The 24600-nt window shown below is 40.1% G+C and overlaps 1 protein-coding gene across 3 annotated transcripts in view; it reads right to left on the reverse strand.

The window, feature by feature from the left end:
* Positions 1-24600, reverse strand: part of LOC122561654 (copine-8) — a 356185-nt gene that overhangs the window by 4641 nt on the left and 326944 nt on the right. For all 3 annotated transcript variants that reach the window (XM_043713602.1, XM_043713603.1, XM_043713601.1), the window contains exons 18-19: positions 15228-15285; positions 9993-10066 (exon numbers count right to left, since the gene is read on the reverse strand). In XM_043713602.1, the coding sequence (XP_043569537.1) occupies positions 9993-10066; positions 15228-15285 (132 nt within the window). The remainder of the gene's footprint in view (positions 1-9992; positions 10067-15227; positions 15286-24600) is intronic.

Consider the following 24600-nt stretch of genomic DNA (forward strand, 5'->3'; position numbering starts at 1 on the left):
GTTATATATAAATACATGGTCCAATGCTCATCTCAGGTCCCTTTCAGATTCTGGATTGTAACTATCTGCAGAATTTAATCTTTTTGTTATTCATTCATGAGATGTGGGCATCACTGGCTGTGCCAGAATTTATTGGACATCCTTAATTCCCTCTTGATTGGAGTGTCTTGGTAGAACAATTGCAGAAGGCAGTTAAGATTCTATCATACTGCCGCAGGTGTGAAGTCACATGTAGACCACACCAGGTAAGGATGATGGATTTCCCTCTCTAGAGGATGTTAGTGAACCAGATGAGTTTTTATGCCAATTGATAATGATTACCTAGTTGCCATTAGGGCGGCTTTCTTTTTCCATTGAGTTCAAATTTCTCCTTCTGCCATGGTAGGATTCAAACTCAGAGCATTCACCTGGGCCTCTGGATTACCATCCCAAGACATTACTACTAGGTCACTGCCTCCCCATCATGCAAGCTACAAGTAGTTTTCTCAGACAAAATGGCAGCATGAAGCTGTCAGCAATAAAGATATGTAAGAAATCTATTCCTGCTGGTTCCATATTTAACTGTGAGCTGTGGCTGCTATCGCTCACCATGCCCTATCGCACTCCGCTATGACAATCCATTACCATGCTTCTAGATTGGTCACAGACCCTGGTTATACCATCCTTGCAGGCCAACCTCTTTGCAAACAGTGCACTCCCATCTGGAATACAACTGACATTCCCAGCATATCAGTTGTTTGCCATGAAAGCAAATGGGCTAATTTCAGGCAATCCTCTTGCTTATCTATTTGGCATGGCAGTTCATGACTGATGCCAGATCTCCTGGATATGCAGCTACAATTTGAAACCTCCACCTGAAGTCCCCCAGTGACCAACTACTGACTAGAAATAATGCGATTTGAGAGTTATTCTTTGAATCTAACTTGAAGAGATATAAAATTAGAAATTGCTGGAAATACTCAGCAGCTCCGACAGCATCTGTGAAGAGAAAGGAAGTTAACATTTCGGGTCCAGTGACCCTTCTTCAGATCATATACATCATCTGTTAACAAATCCTCATATGGTAATAATTGAACTATTATCAACCACACAAATTACTGTTTAAAATAACTGCCACTCTAAATACTGCTATGATGTTGCCTATTGCCTTTCCATTGACCATGCTAAATTGCCCGTAGTGTTAGGTAAGGGGTAAATGTAGGGGTATTGGTGGGTTGCGGGTCGGTGTGGACTTGTTGGGCCGAAGGGCCTGTTTCCACACTGTAATGCAATCTAATCTAATTGATTTGTCTTACAACCTTCATTTCCATCACAATTAAACATATTTTAAATTTCAGCAAAAACCCTCATAGCTTCAATGTAGTCTGCATGATAATCTTAAGACAATATTGGTTCATATTACAAGCATCAAGTTATATGTGTCTGCACTTAAAATGTTGTTCATTGGCTGTAAAGTACTTTGGGAAAGCTGAAACTCCAACATTTCTTGGTGCTGATCCCATGCTGCATCTGCATCGTTCATACAACACTATCATGATGTGTATATGTCCTAACTGTGCTGGAGGCAAGCTCTGCTCTGTATTAGTGGCACAGATTGTTTCCTGGAGACAGGCAAGCCTGCTGAATGCAAGCAATAAAGGCAGATTGAAGCCATGAAAACATTTGCTGCAATCTTACAGCCCAACTCAAAAGGCGAACAGCACCATGACAAAAAAAATGAAAGATGAAATGCATGATCCAATGCAAGACCACCTTACAAAAAGTTGTACCTTACAAAATAAATTTAACTTCTTTCTGCAGTGAACCGAACAGTTCTATGTCAACGTGTAGCAAGCTGTTTAGGTGGTGACAGTGATAATGTTACTGGACTGATAATTCAGATCCCCAGGCTAATGATCTGGGGTCTTGGGTTCAAATTACAATATGGAAGATGATGACATTCAAGTTCTATAAAATCTGGAATTAAAAGCTAGTCGAATGGTGACCAAGTAACCATTGTTGATTGCCACAAGAACCAGCTGGCTCACCAAAATCATTTAAGAAAGAAATGTTGTCATCCTTTCCTGGCCTGACCCATAGGGGAGTTCAGATTGACAGCAATGTGGTTTACTCCGAACAGCCCTGTTAAGTAGCCCAGAGAGGCAATTGGGGATAGGCAACAATTGCTATCCTTGCCAGGAATGCCAATATCCCATGCAAGAATTAAAAACAAGTTCATTGATTGGCCAATTAAATATTGCACGTTAGTCCACCCCATCACATGAATGGGCTCTCAGAAACTACAAAGTGCTATTAACTGAAAGTGAGCAAACTCTTGACCTCTTTCCCCACTCTCATACGTGGAGTGCGTACAAAAGGCATGGGGAAGCAGAAACATCATCTGGGAATACAAGCTTCAATGCTCACCTGCACCCATGTTCTCTAGGTGTGAGTTACGTGAGGTGCCATGTTGGTGAGTGCATTAGCACACGTAGCATTTTGTGGCATTACTGGTTTGGTGATAGTGCTGCAACTCTGGAACTCAGTGCTTCAGCTAATGCTGTTATTTTTAATCATGCATAGTCGAACATGTGTTTGATAGCAAATAGCACTTCCCAGTAGTGCTTTTTGAGGGGATCACTAGCTACTTATAGGTCAGTTGCTGATTGATTCCCGCAGGCCATTATCACATTTGTTTGCTGGTCTCTGGAGTTTCCTTTTAAAGTTGCTAACATCTACAGGGAATGATGTGGCAGGTGTTGAAGGTATTGAATCTGACTTTAGGATTGTGCATAAACGTGTTTCTTACAGGCATGGAGGCCTTTGGATTTCAGCTTGACTGAGAATATGTGCAGAAAGCATAGCAAGCTGTACAAGGATAGAGTGGAAAAAAAAGGCCATTATCAGGAGACCACATCAGGTCACAGAGCATTATTGCTGGCTGAACTCGAACAAAACATCTGTGATTCAGTAAGCACATTGTAACTGAAATGTGTTAGTCAAGTGTCAAAAAAGTTCATTAATGCCACAGCAAGATCAGTCATGATCCTACCTTAAAGCACAATCAGCTTAAGAGTCTGAATGGCCTGTCCTTGCACCTAACCCATACATATATGTTTGTGTCACAGTGCAGCATAAATTCAGTGCGAGGGCAGCACTATCAGTTACTGTGAAGGTAACATTTATGCATCCAAATCCCTTCTCAAATCCAAAATCTTGTAGTTTAATGTCCACTGTTTAATAAAGGAGCTTACTGCTAGTTTCTATGCTAATATAGCAGATTACTGTTCATTCTCTCTGCAGAGAGCAAATGGATCAAGTACTGCAGACTTTGCACACCTTTGGTGCAAGAGAAAATCTGAGTATCCACTCTCCGCCCTATTGTTTCATCATTATATCTTTTTCCACTGCAGCATGAGTTCCAGAACAGTGCACTATCCCTTTAGGAGGTGCAGGCTAGCTTTGAATGGTGCTGGTCTCTCACAATATATTGCTGTCCCTTAACAATGTGGGAGCACTGGATGCAAACTAATATCAAATAAGGAAGGAATGGGTGTGGGTGTTGGTGCTGCTACATTATTGAGAACTCTCCAATTTAGTCCTCTTCAGTGGTTTTGCTGCCTCCATTCTGTTAGATATATTGGAAGCTGATGAATGCTCAGTTCCTCAGAGACAAGTCTCACAAATTATGATTTTTAAGTACACAAATTATTCAAGAGAACTGCTAAGACCATGTTTTCATCAATTCTGGAATTCCCTCCTTTAACCTCCCTACCTTGCTTCCCCTCTCCAGTAAATCTGTCCTTCATCTGCCAGCCATGGAGACCATCTTATTGTCTTAATCTAGTTACGCATCCTTTCTCAATGTGTCTGAATACCATTACTACCCAGATATAGTGACCTGTTTTGGGAACACTTTCATTGATATCTGAATCGATAACCTACTGTGGCACCATATTCTACATCTCCCAACCTTTTCTGTCACAGTTACTTTATTAATTCACTTTTAAAAAAGCTCAACATTAATTTTAAAATGCTGTCATCTTATTCCAGCTTATAATTTGTGTGCAGCAGTTTTTTTTATAGAGTGTTCTAATTATTTTGGTTGGTCAGGACCCTTCATGAGTCCTATTATGCTTTTTCCAACACCAGACTTTATTGACGCTGATTCTCCAGCATCTGCAGTCCTCACTACTTCCTAGTTTTTTAGGTTTACTATCACAAAATCAATAAGGGTTTTGGAGTCAAAACTGTGGCGCTGGAAAAGCACAGCAGATCAGGCAGCATCCGAGGAGCAGGAGAGTCGAAATTTTGAGCACAAGCCCTTCTTCAGGGATGTGATGTTATCAGGGTTTTGGGATGATTAGAGGTATGTGGTGGGTAGAAGATTGAAGTTAAAGGCCACCAAGGAAACAATTAAGGAATATGTTCTGCAAGTGACAAAATGAAAAACAGAATTGGAAGTAATGATCTTTGTGATGGAAAAGTTATGGACTCAATGCCCAGCTTGGCCTTAAATTGGGACACTTAAGTGGATGGCTAATAAGACACAGTGACTAGATGAGGGTCTGGAACTGGGGTGTAAGAGGCTTTCAGTGTGTAATGTTTAACATGGAGAAATAATGGTGCCACTAGGAGTGAATGTCCCACAAACCGTGATAATACTGAAAAGCAATTGAGGGGAGTTGAAAGGATGGGTTATGTAATTTCTGGCGATGCACCTGCACAATGATGAGATATGAGAATAGAACAAACTATTGGCACTTGTGATGGGGCTACACAATGCAAGGTAAAAATTGTAGTGTGATATCATGGTTAGCTGTGTTATAATTTATAGACTGTCACAAAGGAATAATGCTTCACAGTTAAGGTCATAGAAGATGCAATTTACAGATTTGATTTAGGTGTTTCAGTCTGTGACAAATCTGATTGTAGCAAATCCGGTACAGAATTATGGGAAAAATAGAGATAGATCAGAAGACAATACATTAAAGATAAAAGTGTAAGAAGCTGTAATCCCAACTAATGGCAGTTTGTGATTGGAGTAATGTACTGCCACCAATCTCCCTTTCAAGATATTTTCTAATTAACCTGTTCAGAGATGTCATTACACTTGCAGGTAGAGTCTATCTCTGAGCCTCCTGGCTCAGAGATAGACACTACCACTCCAATCCTCCTTTCCACTCTTAAAATAAACTTTAATTGGGATTAGTTGGGATTAAACAGCTCCTGGTCATGGCCCCAGTCCCTGCAGTGCCCATCTAACGGCACCGATTGTATCGGTGGGCAAAACATGCTTCCTCTCCATGGACACCTGAGCACAGACAAAACCATGAAGAGGGACAGTCTTGTACGACAACCCACCATAGTCCACTGCCTGGATATATTAATGGCCACTTTGGCGAAGCCCAAGAGCAGGCCTATGACAAGGCCGTCTGATCTGCCTAGCCCTAGCACCCACAGCTCAGGAGCATAGGGCTGAAGGGTGACCAAACACTTAAGAGCAGCTGCAAATGAAACATTCAACATTAATGTGGAAAATTGGTTTCCCGCAGACTACAAAAACTACATGTAGCCTTGTACCCAGTGAATTTAATTATGGTGACATGGGAATGCTGTGTGTAGTACTGTCCACCCCAGATCCTGTTGGAATATTAACTTCTATACCCAGAATAAAGCTTAACTCACAGTGGCACGAGGATAACAGGTAGCGAAAAAATCCCTCCCAAATGGCATATGGACTACAGCAGTTCAAGAAGGCAGCTCACTTTCACTTTCCCAAGAGCAATTAGGGATGGGAAACAAATACTGGCCCACCGAAGAGGCACCCACATCCCACCCAATCCCACTCAGGACACTTAATTAGCAGAGACATTTTGTCGTACATAAAAAGATGCAATTTCCTGCATGATAGCCATTGGTACAAGTTGCATTGACTACTCAGTCTTTGTAATTAGATCTATCAGGAAGCAAAGTAACAGTCTGTCTCAATTGGACTTCAGGCTGGACTGTTTTTTCTTCAGTCAAAGACTGTAAGATTAGATGGATCTAAAATGTACCATAAAATTACCATATACAACGGAAACAGTTTAGAGAAGAGGTGGCAGATTGCAAGGGTATAAGCAGTCATAAGAACATATGAAATAGGAACTGGAGAAAATCATTTGCCTTTTGAGCCTGCTATGTCATCAATAATATTGTGCTGATCCATTTGTGGTCTTTACATCAATTGCCTACATGCCCCCAATATCATCATCAAGGATTATCAGTGGGCTTCTGAAGAGTGGGATAAACAGTGGTGATAATGAAAAGGAGAATACATGTTTATGAGAAGGAAATGTTGACAATGCCAACTCGGGAATAGGAAGGGAAATTTGGCAATTATCAATTTAATAGGATTAATTCATAAAAAATCAGCTTGAAAAAAAAAGACACAAAATTCAAAGAATTCTATCTGAGATTTTAGATTAGATTAGATTCCCTACAGTGTGGAAACAGGCCCTTCAGCCCAACAAGTCCACACTGACCCTCCGAAGAGCAAACCACCCAGACCCACTCCCCACATTTACCCCTGACTAATCCACCTAACACTACAGATAATTTAACATGGCCAATTCACCTAACCTGCACATCTTTGGACTGTGGGAGGAAACCGGAGCACCCGGAGGAAACCCACGCAGACACGGGGAGAATTGCAAACTCCATACAGACAGTTGCCCGAGGCGGGAATTGAACCCGGGTCCCAGGTGCTGTGAAGCAACAGTGCTAACCACTGAGCCACCGTGTTCTGAATTCCAGAATTAGTTTTTCACCATTTTTTGGATTATTTATTCATGTTCTGTTGAAAACTGCATGAAATGGCATGAGGAAATTTTAGATCTTTCTACAAATGGTCTCATTGATTTATACATGGTTGCTGCGATTTGTTAAAACATCCTGAAAGTGTATCATAGGAAGAGATTTGTTGACAGTAATTTGACATTATCTTAATCTTTCAACGAAAAGCTTAATAACTTTACCTAAATTATTTTCCTTTGTCATTCTTGCTAATGAATGTTTGTGATTTTGATGCTTGCCAAATAACATTGAAAACCTTACATTAATCTACATTAAACTCCATGTCATTTCCGACCTGTCTGTTTAATTGGTCTAGGTCTCTTAATGTGCTAATCTATCTTTTATTTATTACAAGATCCGTTGAAGACAAAGGTCAGTCTCCTAATATTGATGGTGATTGCTCTGAGACTTTTGTTATTCTAATTAACAGGCTTCTTTTTGCTACATTTGAGAGTGAATTACTGGTACTATTGATAGCACAATACTTATTTAATTCAGTGAGGAGTGATGTCTCTCATTGGAAGAGTTGAAATACTGTTCTATTAATAATTTATGACAGAGATAAATTAGCTGCCAAATGAAAATACAACTCATTACAAGGGAAATTTCTAGACTGGATTCAATATTTTATGATTCTAATGCTACTGCTGAATAATAAATTACAACAAGAGAGAAAACAAACAAACAAGGAAGGAAGGATTCAGTATCTTGTGGATATTTCATCATGCTGTGGCCTAAATTTTTATCACAGCAGAGAGTCTCTCTATCATGTCAAATCTCACCATGACACTTTCCATTCTCACAAAAGTAGCAACGGAGTCAGGTCAAGATTCAACATGGAATTTTGCTCGGCATGAACTGTGAAGCCTGATGTGTGCAGAGTACACCAGAAAAGATTCAAACTTTGGATAACCAGGGCACCCTTTTGGCAAAGTTAGGTAACCCTATGGATCTGTTCCCAAGACACCTTTGATGAGGATGAGGTGTCCTTTGGAATACTTAAAACTAGGTAGAAATGTGCATAAGACTTCCCCAAAACATTAATCTGAAGCTGATTGGACCTATCAACTGACCTGTCAAAATCAACTGACAAAATTGTTCAAAGCAACTATCAAAGGGAGCTGTCAAACTGTTTAAAAATCCTACACTTTAAATCTTTAAAAGCAAGTCTCCCATATTTAAAAAAAGATTCTTTATTAGTAAAGTCACCATAGTCCCAGAGGACCATAGGGTTGCTCTCCCATTAGAGTTGGTGGTGGTGAGTTTATTCTGAGGGTCACTACGCCTCATGTGAGGTGGGAGGTTGAGAAGGTGGCGCTTTCATAGTGATTTTAGCCAGTGTGGGAATGAACCTCGAATTCTGGCTTCACTCGACATTGCATACCAGATGTCCAGTCATCTGAGCTAACCAACTCTATTCTTTAGTATTTCTCTCAATTTGTTGGTGTATGCCCAAAAGTTTCCATTAGTGGATTATTACTTCATATTTGATTTCATAAACATCCATTCTCAAAGTAGTGTGCCAGCCAATTCAAACTCAACTACAAGTGGTTATCGACTTGTTGAAGCCTTTATTAAAGAAATTGTACACTTGAATGAAATGGTTGTTGTCATAAGGCCTTATTTAGTTGAAATAATGTAAATGTAGAAAACAGGTTTTATGAATTAGTGTTTTTTTTCTAATGTTTAGAAGCCTGCACTTCGAACTTCATTTAATCTCATCTCTGCATGTCCTGAGATCTGACCGTTGTGGATAATAGGTGAGTTGGTGTGATAGACTTAAGACTACAGGTGATGGACGAACATTGGTCAGCCTGAGTTTATCCTAAGTTGGCATAAGGGTGGATTGAGAGGCATAACTTGGTATGGAGGCATGAGAGACCACAGTGTTGCTTGAGAGGGCATAGCTTGGCATGAAGTATGTGGGTCAGAATAGATGGAGCACCAAGAGTATGTGAGAGTGAGGGCAAAGGCTGAAGGAATTTTCATGTTTTATTTTTTATTTCTAAACTTCAGACTCAGTGTTGCATGCCCGAGGTAGGCATCACACCCAGCAACCTCCTCAGTTCCTCCAGGGTCATCTTCCCTGAAGCCTGCCCTCTCTGGACTGAAACCTGACATCCCAGGCAGCCATTTTTAAAGATTAGAGTCATGCTCCCAGGAATTCATCCATCTCGGCACAACTGACCGAGGAGTGACAATCCATTTCAGTATCTTAGTTTCAGTCAAATTGACCTGGCCTTACCCTGTCGGCAGCTTACTCCACCAGTCTCATGGTGTGGCTTTTGCCTGGTGAATGTTGCACTAATGTTAGAATTGCAACTGCTGGGATCGACTGGCATTAATTTGAATAACTTTTGTATGAAATAAATGTATCTGAAACATTCAGGAATTTAGACGAGAAGCCTTGGAAGACCTTTTCCATCCTGTAGCTATTAAGTAGGAAAGATTTGGTACAATAGAGTCCCTACAGTGCAGATAGAGGTCATTTGGCCCATCGAGTCTGCACCCACCCTCTGATAAGCATCTTGCACCCCCCTAGCCAATCCACCTAAACTGCACATGCAGAATTTCAACCTAACTCACTGACATTTTGGGACATTTTCTTTGGCTTCCTCTAAACCCAGTATCTGTAACATGAAACAAACTGGAAAGCAGCTTCCCGACTCAGTAACACCCAGTTCAAGTGATATTCTTAAGGCCCATGAAGAAAGGCAGTGCTGTTGTAGTAATGACACTGGACCAGTAATCCCGAACTTGGATTTGAATCCCACTTTGACAGATGGAGAAATTTGAATTCAAATCTGCAATAAAATGGTGACTCATGTAACCATTGTTGATCATAAAAAGCCATCTGATCCACAAATAGCCTGAAGGCCCATGAAAAACTCAATCTCCTGGATCTCCGTATGTGTTAATCAGGAAAAAAATGAACTTAAACAAACATGCAGAAAGGGAGAGAAATTGATATAATAAAATATCAAGTATTATTGTCTCTATTATATTTATATGATTAAAAAATTGCATTTGCATTGGTGCATTTATTGAGATAAAGGAGAATTATTATAATGACTTTCAATGAAAGGCGATCTGGTTCTGACTGTGACATTTAGAATAAAAGTTCTTATGATCTTTGAATCCTGTGCTTTTTCTTACCATTCTCTTCAAGGTCTTACCTGAACGATGTCTCGCTCAGCATATCTTCCTCTCGATGATATTCTAATCTCATCCCCATCTAATTCCTCCATTGCTACAAGCAGGGAAGAGAAAGGAAAATCAGTGATGTAATATAGATAGATGTGTTAGGACAATATTCTAATGAAGAGTAAAAGCAGTTCAACAAATATACCAGAATAGGTTTAAGTACAATTAAGTACAGGTTCTGTCTTTCTCCTCAATGACACTAATATCACTAAAAAAGATCATTTCAGAGTTGAACCTGTATGTAAGGCCTTGTTCAGAGCAGGGGAGAGAGTAAGAGAGGATGGCAGTATGGAAGGAATGAGTTTGTTTTACTATGGAGTACAGCATCAAAGGCTGGCAAAAGAACTGTTATGACTTGGGGAGAAACAAGAATGGAAAGCAATGGTATCCTGAGGGAACTCGCAGGACTGTCTAATGAATTGTTCAAAGAACTAAGGCTAGAACACCCAGTAGTACTGAATACAACAGGAATTAGGTCAGAAAAGACAGTCATGGGAAAAAAATACAATATTTGACTGAATAGGAGCTTTTGTTAACCTGTAAAGCCAAGAAACGTGAACAAACTTGGATAAGCCATGCTCACAGTTTCCTCTAGTAGAGCCCTGCACACGTTTTTCATGATAGGGTTAGAGGTGTCCTATTTTGTCTGAAATCTATATTGTCTGAAATCGAAAAGCTAAGGAGTTGGATTGAATGTGGGCAACAGGCATCTCACACTCCAATTATTGACACATATTGTTTCCATGAGGGAAGCTCAATCAAATCATGTGCCTGTCAGCACTTAACTAGCCAAGATTAAGCCTCTCCTGGGATTCAGAAGTCCTTGGAGTAGAAATCCCACCACAGAATGCTGCTATCTAACCCTCTCCACTGCTGGGAATGCCAATGAAAGCAGTGCCTGTTGTCAGTTTTGCTGCAAGCACTTCAACAGGGATTGTTGTCGGAACTCTGGAGAAAGGTGAGGTGTGTGTGGGGTGGGGGGGGGGGGAGCAGGTTACAGAAGTCAAAGGCAAGCACAGCAGGTGACACCTCTCTCTGGGTTCCTTGGCACAGAGTTCCCAACAAAGAGGGATCTCTCCATTCAGAAATGAAAGTTATAAAGGGGTGGCAGATGTCATGATGATTTCACTGAGGTACAGAAGTTGGATGAATGTAAATTTTACGAATTTTCACATCAGAATGATTATTTTGAAATACACTTTGGGCTGCACTTTGTGGAAATTAGATAAACGAAAGGGTTCTTTGGCCAGTTTAAAAGTTGAAGGCAAGCTGCCTCTGCTGGCCGCAACTCATATCAGCCATTTAACAGCCCCATGTGTTACAAAGCAAATGATGTACAGAGCTGTACCTGTGAATAGCCTATTACAGTCCATATCAGTTTAACAATCTATCTTTGCGATTTAAAGCCTTGCACATTGCAAACAAAAGGTATCATGATTTGCTCATTTCCTTAAATAACCAGAATTCAACAATCATAAAAGTGTATAATTTTTCTGACGCAGCTAAATAAATGGCTGGATAAATAATGTGTGATAATAAATTCATGCAACATGTTAGAAGTTCATCTGAAAAGCAGTGAATTGAGTCATGCATTGCCTTCTAATGTATTCAGTGTTCTGACTGTACTTTTCTTTTGTCCAGAGTCTAAACTGTATCCCTGGAGATTCAAACTCGTTCTATTCTTTAACCTGAAGCTCAAGTTTTTTTCCAATTCTTAGCCAAAAAGATTGAAGCATACATTTGGGCCCTTTTGCACACATTTGTCAAAATATATACTGTTTTTGTTATATTGCTTTGTCTCTGCTTTCTGATGGCATTGAAGTCTTAATCATCTCTGTATAAAATGATGTTCTTTTATCCACTGATGTTCAGCCTAAACACACAACCTTTACCCCTTCCAATGTACTCATAGTAGTGGGGTACATCTTTTTTTCAATTAATGAGCAACAATATCAAAAAAATGTATGGAATATTAAATGGTTTCCTCAGTATGCCAAAACTTTTGGATTGCTATGGACTTGCTGATTTAGTTCCATTTGTATGTTACTACTCAATACTTCTCCAAAATTAAACACTTTCAAAGTCAGAACTCATACGACACCAGATTATAAGTCCAATAGGTTTATTGGAAATCACAAGTCACTTCATCTGATGAAGGAGCAGTGATCTGAAAGCTTGTGATTTCAAATAAACCTGTTGGACCTGGTGTCGTATGACTTCTCACTTTGTCCACCATAGTCCAACACCAACATTTCTATATCATAACACTTTTAAGACAGACTCTCATTCCAAGCTTGCAGAAAATTCACAATCACATTTGTGAAACCATGCAAGCATCTTAACACATGAAATAACACATGAAAATTCCCACTTCTCTCCCAAGCGGAGCAGCAAGACCAAAATAAAATTTCTGTACATCTTTTTAAAAAATGTTCCTTTTAGGAATGAGTGAGCAAAGTGCCAGTGAGCAAAGTCATTCCTAACATTTTGGAAAGTCAATTTAAGTTGGATCTTCCAATCCAAAATGCCTTTGAAAACAGACCATACAGCTTTGTGGTTCTGATGGCATTGACGCCTATTTCAAGAAAAGGAATCTGTGGACTTCACATTCTGAAAACTGTTTGGCATTTAGCAGTTGCCTGAGATCTGCAATTACCGAATCCTGCCTCTGCAACTAGTTTCATTTCCTGTGATTTAGCGTAACACTGTTGGGGGGGAAATACAATCAACATTGCTGGAAATACTTAGCAGGATTGGCAGCATCTGTGAAGAAAGATAGAGTTAACCTATCAAGTGATAATCTGTCATTAGAATAGACCATTTTTCACTTCATAGATGCTGTAGATCTGCTGAGTATTTCCAGCAAAAGAATCCCTCACCAGAGTCTGTCAGCTAGCCCCAATAGATCCCAGATACTAGGATCCAGGACATCCATAGTTCCTCTTCCTCTTGGTCCTTCCACAATACCAGCAATCATTAGCAGTCCTGCACAGCTGCCAGCCTCTACTGGCCAGCAACATGGACAGGTGATACTGGAATTTGGCAACAACTCTCACATTATAATTAAAGGCACACTGGTTAAAAAGAAAGAATTAAAGCCACCTGACATTTATGGTGAGGTGCAGGGAGGCTGCCCTGAGCAGATAATCCAATTCATTATCTCAGGATGAAAGGTTCATTCCTTCAGACTGAAAATTGAAGAAACTCAAAGGGTTTTAAATCATTGGTATTCACCATCTATGAAGGCTCAATCACTAAGAATATTCAGGGCAAAGACTGATGGCTTCCTAAGTGCTGAAATATCTAAGAGATATGGAGACAAGGTGAAAAAGTGAAACTGGTGCATAAATTCAGCCAAGATCTAATGGTGTGGTAGAGCAGATTTTAAAGGTACATGTTCTCACATAAGTTCTTACTTAATATGAACATTCAGAATACTGGGGAGAATGTTCCTGGCCTGCACAGATTGGTCTAGAAGTACACGTGGAATAAGCTGTAAAACTCCATTGAATTAATGTTCCAAGCATGGACCTACCTCCAGGTAAGTTTCTTCATGGGTGACCACTGCAATTAGAAACTGACTGCATGGAGTTTGGGAAGGCTATCTGGAGTCCTAGTCTCATCTGGGCTCTCGTTGGGTCAGGTAACTGGCAATAATTCAGAAATACCCTTCTGTCAGGAAATCAAAGGGGCATTGAAGGCTTTTGTGAGTGCCTTTAGTTTGATGTGCTCCCTAACTCTCCCTTTCTTCAGCAGTGTTCAACCTCCCATGTGGGGCCCACAACCAAACCTTTCCTGGGGCCCTTTCCTGGGTTCTCCCACCTTCATGTTCCACACACTGATTTTGATGAGATGATAAACATGGAATCATCTGATAATTGGTCACCTCTCAGAAATGTTCCTAAGCAGGTGCATTGCTGACCAGCAAAAAGTCGGGACCAGTAAAATAGTCCGGACCTCAAAACTCTTTTAAGTGCTGCACATTCCAGCCACTCTTTCATGGGCAGGTGTTTTATTATGATACAGTTAATGAAAATTCTGAACAAGTCAGATCCCAGAATTAAACATGGCTTGACAGATTATATGTCTGACTGTCACAGTAGGGTACTGTGGTGAATAGTCACTGAACATGTTTACCATGAGACTGCCAATGGTAATTTAATATTCAAAAACAAGTTTATTATACAAGACAGTAAAAAAGAAACAGTGTATAAGTCAATTTAAAAATAACATAACATAAACTGCAGTAACAGTGATTCAAACTTTTTCCCCCAGCTATATCCTTTTGAGGTACTCAATCCCAAAGAATAATGACTCCTATCTAACACTTTAATTTTGTACTTTATTGATTCTTTCTACTCTCCTTCTTGGACTCCTGAAATAATTGTATGCATGGATTGGATTGTTTTTCAGTTCTGACAGCTAAGACACTTACACCTTTCACATCCCGGAGATCATACAAATCTAACAAATTGCCTTGCTGCGAGGATGGAACGTCTGTTCTGTACTGAAACCTTATTCTCGTGCTAGGATTAATCTGTTCTTCTGCTATCATGTAGCTGAAACCTTATTCTTTTGAACTGAACTGAACCTAATCCACCCAATATGTAATAAAACCTATATTTTATATATATAAAATACCTTTATCACTGTTTATTAAATTTTATTCACCATAATAGTGCTCTGAACCCAACAATCCAAACTTGTGTCCACTTATTTTAATGCAAGTGTGATAGTAGCAAATTGTCACAAAAGCAGCAAAAAGTAGTTCAATGCACTGAACTTGCACAATGATAGAAACAGAAAAAAAAGACTAATTCTAAGTAACCATGACTGGTGTACAGGTCTGATTATTTGAGACTGGGTAAATTCATCCTTGGAATAATTGCTAAAATACATTAAATTGCAATTTTAAAGACCACAATGCATTTGATGATTATTTGAAAGAGGAATTTTTTTTAACCGCATTGTTTGCTTATTTTCTGATTTGCCTGTCAACAACTATCATGTTGTCTTTTCACATTCATCATCAACATCTAATATATCATATGGCCTAAAGTTTGGGTGCGTCCCACACATATTGATTAAAAATTCTCCTGTCATGCATTCAGGATCGTTGTGTTCGTGTTTCTGTATGCAAATTAGAATTACAATATCATTAATTATTATTCTGCCTTATTTGAAGTTCAACAATTTCTATTTCTTACCATCAAATTCTGCAGGTCCAACCCCAACAATAATTATCGACATTGGAAAACAAGCAGCCTTTAAAAAGAATGAAGAAAAATGATAAATTGCAACAAAGGAAGAGTTATATGAAATATTAATATGTTTTGAATGTAAATGTTTTAACAGTGATGGCACTGCTTATGTATATGCTTAGATTAGCAAGTTTGTAACCATCATTTTGCATTTATAAAGCACCTTTGATATAAAAATATCTTCCAGTGCTTCACAGTAGATGTTCACCCATATGAAAAATTTATAATTTGACACAAAGATGCACAGAAAAATAAGAGTTTCAAACCGTATGAGACTAAGAACAGTAAAAAAAAAGGTGTTTTGGTTTATCAAGCAGGTGAGGTAGCATCCTGCTTGATAAACCAAAACATAATTCCTGATGAAGGGCTTTGCCCAAAACGTTAATTCTCCTGCTCCTTGGATGTTGCCTGACCTGTGTGCTTTTCCAGCACCACACTCTCAACTCTGACCTCCAGCATCTGCAGTCCTCACTTTCCCCTCCATTGTGGTTTATCAAGACAACCATGGCTGATTTTCTACTTTCAACTCCCATTCCAAATCTCACACATTCCTTAGAATTCTAAGGGAATTCCAAAGATCCATAATCGGCTAAAATAAGAAATGTCTCTTCATCTCAATCTCAAATGGCTGACCACACATTCTGAGGTTGTGACCCCTTGACTTAAACTACATGTTGAGGGAGAACACATTCTCAGCATTTACCACATCAAGCCCTTTAAGAATTTTCTACGTCTCAATCATTTCATTATTCGTTTTCCTAAATTTCATGACATTTGGAAATCATTGAAAACCCCATTTGATATACCTCTTAATGGAGACAAACATGACTTGAGTAGGCATTTAGAAAAGAAACTCATAAATCTGTCAAAACCATAAACTCTCATTCCCAGAACAGTCCAATGTGCAGAGTCAACACTCCCAGAAACATTTAATGCTTTGTAACGGCAGCTATCAAAGTTTACAAACTGCCAAGCAGATCACTAACTGGAAATATACTGAATAAAAAGAATGAGAGAAACTTGAACAGTTATTTGTTGATCGGAGGTTGGATTATGCCTTTAATAGTGCAAAGTACACTGTAGTCCTTTATCCAGTGGCTGATTTATTTTAATGCATTTGAAAACCGTTCTAGAGTTACAGTGTGGGTCTATCACTCTGCAGCTTGCCAGTTATTTGAAGCAACAGGCTGGCGATGGCATTATTTAATAGGCAGCTACATTTTGCAAATCACAACACTATCACCACTAACTAGAATGAGTACAAAAGCATTTCATGATGGATTGCAATGGATGTGAAACTATTTTCAGTCATTTTTCATGTTTTTTGAAGGTCAGCAGACAAATAAAGAGGCAATCAAAATTCCAAGAACAGAAGAACTCGAAAGATGACATCTACAAAAGGAAACATCAGTACTTGGCAGCTTCTCACATCTGATTAAATGGCCAGAGGTATCTTTTCGAGGGCAAAGGGAAAGGCAGCAAAATAAAGGTGCTAACCTAGGTTTCATTGAATGGTAGACGTGAGAGTTGTTGCTGACAAGCTATAGTGGACACATAGGAATGAAATAAGATAAATAAACATGGCAAACCAGACTAGCAGATGTTCTAGCTGGAGCTCCAAGCTGTTGCAGCATATTCACCCTACCTACAATCTATGGTATATACCTCCACTCTGAATTAGGAGGCTTCCAAATCACAGCTGCCTCCAAGGAAAGTTCAGTTCAAGATTACCCGTTCTAAAAGGCTTCCAAACGTGTTGAATTCATGGCCCATCCCCTTTCCTGGACCTGTGAAAATACTGATGTCTGAAACAGAGGTGGGAGTTTTGGTTCACCAAAGAACTTCTTCCATAATCTGAGGTAGGTGGTGCCTGAAGCCAGTCAGATTCTTGTGTGGGTAAGGGGAAACTCACTGCCCTTGACATCTAGGCAGCATACAACCAAATCTGACATCAAGAGGCTCCTGCAAAACTAGTATCAACCGGAATCTAGAAACCCCTCTACTGGTTGGAGTCATAACTACTTCATAGGAGGGTGATTGTGTCAAGATCAGTTATCTCAGTCTGAGGACATCAGTACAGGAGTTCCACTGGGATGTGTCCTAGACACAAGCATAAGCATTCTTCACTTTTATCAATGACCTTTCCTCCATCATACAGTCAGAATTGAGAATGGTCACTGATGACTGTGCAAAGTATAACTTTATTCACAATTCCTTAGAATTGTGCGGCACGGAGGCACAGTGGGCGGCACGGTGGCACAGTGGTTAGCACTGCTGCCTCACAGCGCCAGAGACCCAGGTTCAATTCCCGCCTCAGGCAACTGACTGCGTGGAGTTTGTACATTCTCCCCGTGTTTGCGTAGGTTTCCTCCGGGTGCTCCGGTTTCCTCCCACCGTCCAAAAATGTGCAGGTTAGGTAAATTGGCCAAGCTAAAATTGCCCGTAGTGTTAGGTGAAGAGGTAAATGTAGGAGAATGGGGTCTGGGTGGGTTGCGCTTCGGCGGGTCGGTGTGGACTTGTTGGGCCGAAGGGCCTGCTTCCACACTATAACTAATCTAATCTAGTTAAAGCATATGTGTCTATATAATGACAAGATCTGGATAACATCCAGGCTTGGACTGATAATTAGTAAATAACATTCACTCCATACAAGTGCCAGAAAACACACATTTCCTCGCCCTATCCCAACACCCAATATCTTAACATGCAATGGCATTACCAATACTGTGCCCCTCATTATCAGTATCATGGGAAATTATCACTGACCAGAAGTTGAACTGAACTAGCCTAACCAAACTGAACTAACATAATTACTGTGGTGACAAAGAACAGGTCAGAGGGTAGGGGTTTTGCAGCAAGTAATTCAACTCTTGATTCCCCAAAGTCAGTTTATCATCTACTAGACATAAGTCAGTAGCATGATGGATTACTCTCCAGTTCCTTGGGTGTGTGCAGCACCTGTACCACTCAAGGAATTCAGCACCATCCAGGACAAAGTAGTCCATTTGATTGAATGTTGAAAGTGGTGGATGGGGTGATAATCTCTTCACCATCACCACACAATGGCGAAACTATGCACCAACTACAAGATACACTGCAGCAATTTAGCAAGATTATTTCAATACTACTTACTAAACCAGCAATCTCTAGCATGAATAAAAGTAGATACATGGAGCACCACCGCCTGCAAGTTCCCCTCCATGTCACTGGGTCCAAGCCCTGGAACTGCTTTTCTAATGGCACTGTGGGTGTACTTACACCACATAAAATGCAGCAGTTCAGTGATGACTGAGTAACTGTCAGCAATCATCCTGATTTCTGACCCTACCTCATTGATAAAGCAACTGAAGATAGTTGTACCTAAGACAATACCCTGAGGAATTAGGGGCTCTTGTAGCACAGTGGTATTGTCCTCTGAACCTGGAGGTCTGTGTTTGAGTCTCACCCCTTCCAAAAGTGTATAATATTAGAAAATATCCACTCTGAGGAATTCTGCAGAGATGTCATGGAGCTGAGAGGACTGATCAACCACCCTAATTATCTTTGCTCTGCTAGGAATGACACTCACCAGTGGGGTGTTTTCCCCCGATTCCCATTGACTCTGGTTTTGCAAGATCCACTCCTGCTGGTACTGCCATGGTCAGAGGTATCTACTGCAGGTAGATTGGGACTAGGGCAAGTGCACGTTTTGCTCAAAAATTCTCTCAGCATGTGGTCCAGGCCCAGTGCAGCAAGTACATCCTCTAGGAATCTGCTAGATCAGTCAGTGGCGGTACTGGATTTCAAAACCCCCAACCTGGACCTTTGTTACTCTTAATGATTCTTCCAAATGTTGCTCAACATTGAAGAGAAGTGACTCATCAGCTGGCCAGGGACTATCAGTAGGTGGTCGTGAACAGAAAGTTTCTTGCCCATGTTTCAGCTGTTGCTATGAGTCAATGTTGAGGACTCTCAGAGCAACTTCCTGCTGACTGATACTTTCTCTAATCAGTCTGTTCAGGGATGTTAATACATATCTCTGTAACAGGTTGGATTTGAACCCAGGCTTCCTCCTGACTGTGTACACTGTGCTGCCACTATTAGGACAGAACACATACTGGCATGGTGATGACAAGTGTCTGGGACATTATTGATTGGATAAGTTGACCATATCAGGATGTTCTTCGAATGGTTTGAGGAATAGCTTTCAGTTTTGGTAAAGCAGCCTGATGTCAGTGAAGATGATTATGCACCTTCAGCACAGCTGTATATGCCAAAGTCAATTCAATTAATTGGTTTATGCCCAATGGTCCATCCAGTTTGATTCCTTTTATGACATTTTGCAATGGTTAGATACTATGGAGTTGCTCACTCGGCCATTTTGTGAGTCTGGAGTCATATGTAGGCCAGACTAATTGTGGATGACAAATCTTCCTTCCTTCCTTTCCACATTAGTGAATCAGTTGGATTTTTAAGTCAATTGATGATATTTTCACAGTCACTAGTAGACAAGCTATTGGTTCTAGGTTTATTAAGTTAATTAACATTTCATTATCTGCTGTAGTGGGATCCAAACCCACATCCCCAGAAAATTACCTGGGTCTCATGATTATTAGAATTGAAAAGTGTGGCGCTGGAAAAGCACAGTATCATAACACTACCACTTCCCAAAAACAAACCCATGCAGGTCCAGGAGAATGACATAGCCAGCAATAAAACCTTAGAGATAGCAATGCAGTTATACTGGGCAGCAGAAGAATCATCATATAGATTTAAAGGAAACAGTATAAAATAACATGGGCTCTTAGGACACTGTGGTAATGTCCCTACCTCTGGACCAGGAGGCCCAAGTTCAAAGTCCCATCTGCTCCAGAGGTCTGTAATGACATCTATGATGTTCAGTAGCATGGGCTTGTACCCATTGGAAGTTAGAGAAATGAGAGTTGACCATATTGAAAAGTATAAGATTACTAAGGGACTTGACAGGGTAGATGCAGAAAAGTTGATCCCCGCTGTGGGAGTATTCTGGACCAGAGAGCATCATCTTAGAATAAAGGGTTATGATGAGGAATTTCATCTCACAGAGAATAGTGAATCTGTGGAATTCTTTCCCACAGAGGGCTACTGAGGCTGAGTCATTAAGTCTATTCAAGGCTGAAATAAACTGTTAATCAGTAAAGGGATGAAGGGTTATGGGAATAAGGCGTTGAGGAATATCAGATCAGCCACGATCTTATTGAATGGAGGAACAGACACATTGAACTGAATAGCCAACATCTGCTTCTACAACTTATGGTCTTATAGAGTAAAAGTCCAGTCAAGAGAGAGTCTTTGAATGCAAAAATGGAACTTTCAACATCAACAAAAACTAGCGCATGGAGAAAGATCCAACTAATCTAGATGATGAAAGCTGACATATCTGGGTTAAATTTAACAACTGTCAACATTTCCAATTGACTTTTCAATGATTATTGTGCCCATATACATGGTACAACTGATGACTCTGGCCCATCATGATTTTAATGACATTTTCAATTCAAATGACAATCAAGTGACACTAGCTTATATTTGAATTGCTTTGACCTGCCTTAAAATATCTCCCATTAATCAAGTGCTTGGTCACCTCTGACAATGGCCTTCATTATTGATTCAACATTCATTTATTTGCTGGCACACCTTTTCAGGTATTTCATTAATATTTAAATTGTACAATTAGAAACCAGCCACAATTTTTACTACTGATTGAAGTAGTCATACCAGAGCAGCTAATGCAAGTTAGCAAAGAGTAGGGGAGAGGCCCAGAAAAGCACCCGTTATTTTCCATGTTAAAACATGTTCAATAAAGGCAAATTGCTTTTCAAACCCAGAGCAATCACAGGAAAAACTGCCACTGAAATGGCAATAAGTTTAAAATTTGAGTTGTTATAAAGTTCTACAGGAATCTTCAACTTGAACAGTGGGCCCAAAAGGCTTGCGAGAAAGCCTGAAGTGATCGGCAGAATACCGTATAATGTCGTTGATGAGGGTCTTATCTGAAGGATGAAGAATGCATGGGGGCTCCAGATCTCCTCCACAGGTAAAGGCTCGTCAGAATGCTGGGGCGACACGATGGCTCAGTTGTCACTGCTCGCAGCTGCCTCACATGCTAGGGACCTGGGGTGATTATCTGTGAGGAGTTTGCACATTTTCCCTTTTCTTTGGTTTCCTTCCACTGTCCAAAGGTGTGCAGGTTAGGTGAATTGGCCATATTAAATGTAGAGTCACGGGTATCGGTAATGAGTCTGGGTCTGGGTGAGATGTTCTTCAGAGGGTCAGTGTGGGTTCAATGGGCTGAAAAGCCTCTTTCTATATTGTAGGGATTCTACAAATTAAATGCTCATCACATATTTACATGGACCCCAGGATTTAGGACCCTGAGTTTTGAAACCCTGGGAACAGATTCCACCCACACCAGAAGTTAAAGTGAAAGGAATCTTCTTCCACCCAAAGGAAGCGAGTGTCTCAGCTGTTTGATAGCAGCAGTAACCTGTTTAAAACACCCAACCACCCTCAATCCCAGACTTTCTCCTGGGATCAGGGATGCTTAGCCGAGGTGGACTCATTGCCCATCTGGCTACCTCCGAGAATTCCAGATTCAATTTTGCAGGTTATCCCTTGTGGATGAAAATTGAACATTATGTTGAAGAAATCTCTCCAGATCATATACTCAAAGGTATTTTTAAAAATAACATTAGAAACTTTACAGAGCACAAATAAAAAAAATGCTTGTACATTGTATGAATATATAAATGGTACATCCAGATTTTTATAAAATTTGTAAACTTTTTCATTTTCTAATATAGTTTAACCAAAGAATTTAAAGCAGTGTTCACATTTACGTGACTAATGATAATGAAATCTGAAATACTTTTGTTTTCTTTTTATCAAGATTAAAAATCACAGAATTGTTCCGGGTCAGTCCTTCCTGCCTGCCCTAGCACTGTTACCTATTGCCAATCTCCTGCCTTTTCCCTATTTCCATGCCCACTAAGATTATTATGCTGTGAAAAAGAATTCTTCCTATTACAAGCATTTAACATTAAGACTCTGCATGTTTAGGTCAGGTGTAGCACAAGCAGATTTAAGTTTCCTCTACTGTCTATTGTGCAGCAACAATCTGCTGAAGCCTCAGAAAGAACACATGACCAACACAATGGTGCTCTGTCCAACTTACACACCCGTCCAGTGGATCCTCTGGATACAATGCAGGCATTTTGGCATCGAACAAGTGGAGCCTGTCCCCATGGCAAAGAGCTGGCTGTGATTTGAATTTAAATGGATGCAAGTTATTAATGTATTGCTTTTTCAAAGGCAGTTTTAATTGTTGTGCCATTGCATGGGTCTTAAACTTGCATTTATGTGATATCTTTACACACACACACACACACACACACACACACACACACACACACACACACACACACACACACACACACACACCTGTGACAGTGGATTGAAGTGACCTAGGGATCCCACTTGAAAGGAGGCAGATGATCTGGATACCTAGCAGGAGGCCCTTACTACAAGAGTGCCTCAGCGTTGGGAGATAACAAAGCAAGAAGAATACTGACCTCATTTTGAGGCCATTACTGTCTAGTTAATATCTGCCACAAGAAGTTAGAATCAATCCAACAGAATGAGAAGTGACAGTCAGTGCCTCGCCCATTGCGCTACCCAGTATTCCAGTTCCATTGATTCAAAGTCAGCATTACTGACTGCAAATTAATTAACAAACTATCTTAAGTTATTAACAAAATGTCATGCTATGTACAAAACGCTAAAAATAAGGTTGTAGATAGATGCTTCTGACACAGCTAAGAGTTTGAGTTCAAAACCATGGAGACCAGCATTGAACTATAAAGCCAGTCTCATGAATTATTTAAGTTTCCCTGTCTTGCCAGAAGCACATAACATCTGTTAGTATTAGGAAATGATCTGGAATTGGCAGCTGCCTGCAGCAAAGCAACAAGAAAAAAACACATCCAGCAAATGTCAAGTCTGCCAAGCACGCCTCACTGCTAAACCTTCCAGGCTTCGAAACCAGCATCCAATCACAAATTTCAGCAGAGTTGCAAAATAGCAACTACATACATTATACAGTACTTAATTCAGATTAAGTAAAATATAATTCAATCAACTAACAATGACAACACTGTTAATACTTCATAGTTCAAAACACTACAACCCTTCCATTTTTCCTCTTTCCCAAAATATGTAAGCATCATGACAGAGCCATCTTTTTCAGTGTGTTTTTGCTTCAACCAACTTATTTTGTTCTATTTTGACTATATTTTCTCCCCTTGTCCTGTATCTTCCCATTTATTATCCATGACTGTTCTGACATACTTGGACATGTCAACAATTTTCAGTTTCCTGACCCCTAACTGGCTCCTCTTTACTTATATATCCAAAGTCACTACACCTTCAAACCCTCACCAGCGCAGTCTGAGGGCTGTCTTCTACTTCAATTTGAAGAGGCCTGGACAGTTCCCATTCAGCACCAGTCCCTTCCTCCTCCTGGCTGAACTTGCTTACTGTTCAAAACATTTCTCCTTTGACCTGTTCCACCTCCACCAAATGAAAGGAGGTGCTACCAACACCCTCATGAGTCCAAGTTACAGCTGTCTTTTTATAGGGTGTTTGGAACATTCCTTGTTCTGTGGTCTCAGCTTCCCCTACTCCTGATTCTTTTCCAGAACATTAATGACTCAGCTACATATAGTCCATTTCTGACTATTCTTTTCCTTTCCTCAATTGTACTGACCCTGTTTCTGGGGATAAGCTGCTTATTACTAATGTTTATCATAAATCCACTGATTCCCACAATGGCCTCAACTGTATTACTTATAGCCTACCACCTGGAAGGACTCCATCTCAATCCTTCCAATTTCTCCATTCCTATTGCATTTATTCTGAAGATGGAACCTTCCACATCTATGCTTTTCTGATATTTTCCCTTCCCCTTGACAGACAATTAAAAACAATCCCCAGCCCACCCCTCCAACATCCACATTCAAAGGATCATCCTCCACTATTTCTGCCACTTCCAGTGTGATGCCACCATCAAACACATCAACCTTTACTCCTACCTGTAATGTCTCACCTATTTATTTCAAATTCTATCAATTTTATTAGAAGAACAATCAGTTCAATTTACTTGCTGACTGGGAGAATAATTGATTCTGGATTAGTGGTGCTGGAAGAGCACAGCAATTCAGGCAGCATCCAACGAGCAGCGAAATCGACATTTCGGGCAAAAGCTCTTCATCAGGAATAAAGGCAGTGAGCTTGAAGTGTGGAG

The sequence above is a fragment of the Chiloscyllium plagiosum genome, chromosome 23, assembly GCF_004010195.1.
Source record: "Chiloscyllium plagiosum isolate BGI_BamShark_2017 chromosome 23, ASM401019v2, whole genome shotgun sequence".
NCBI classification, from domain to species: domain Eukaryota; kingdom Metazoa; phylum Chordata; class Chondrichthyes; order Orectolobiformes; family Hemiscylliidae; genus Chiloscyllium; species Chiloscyllium plagiosum.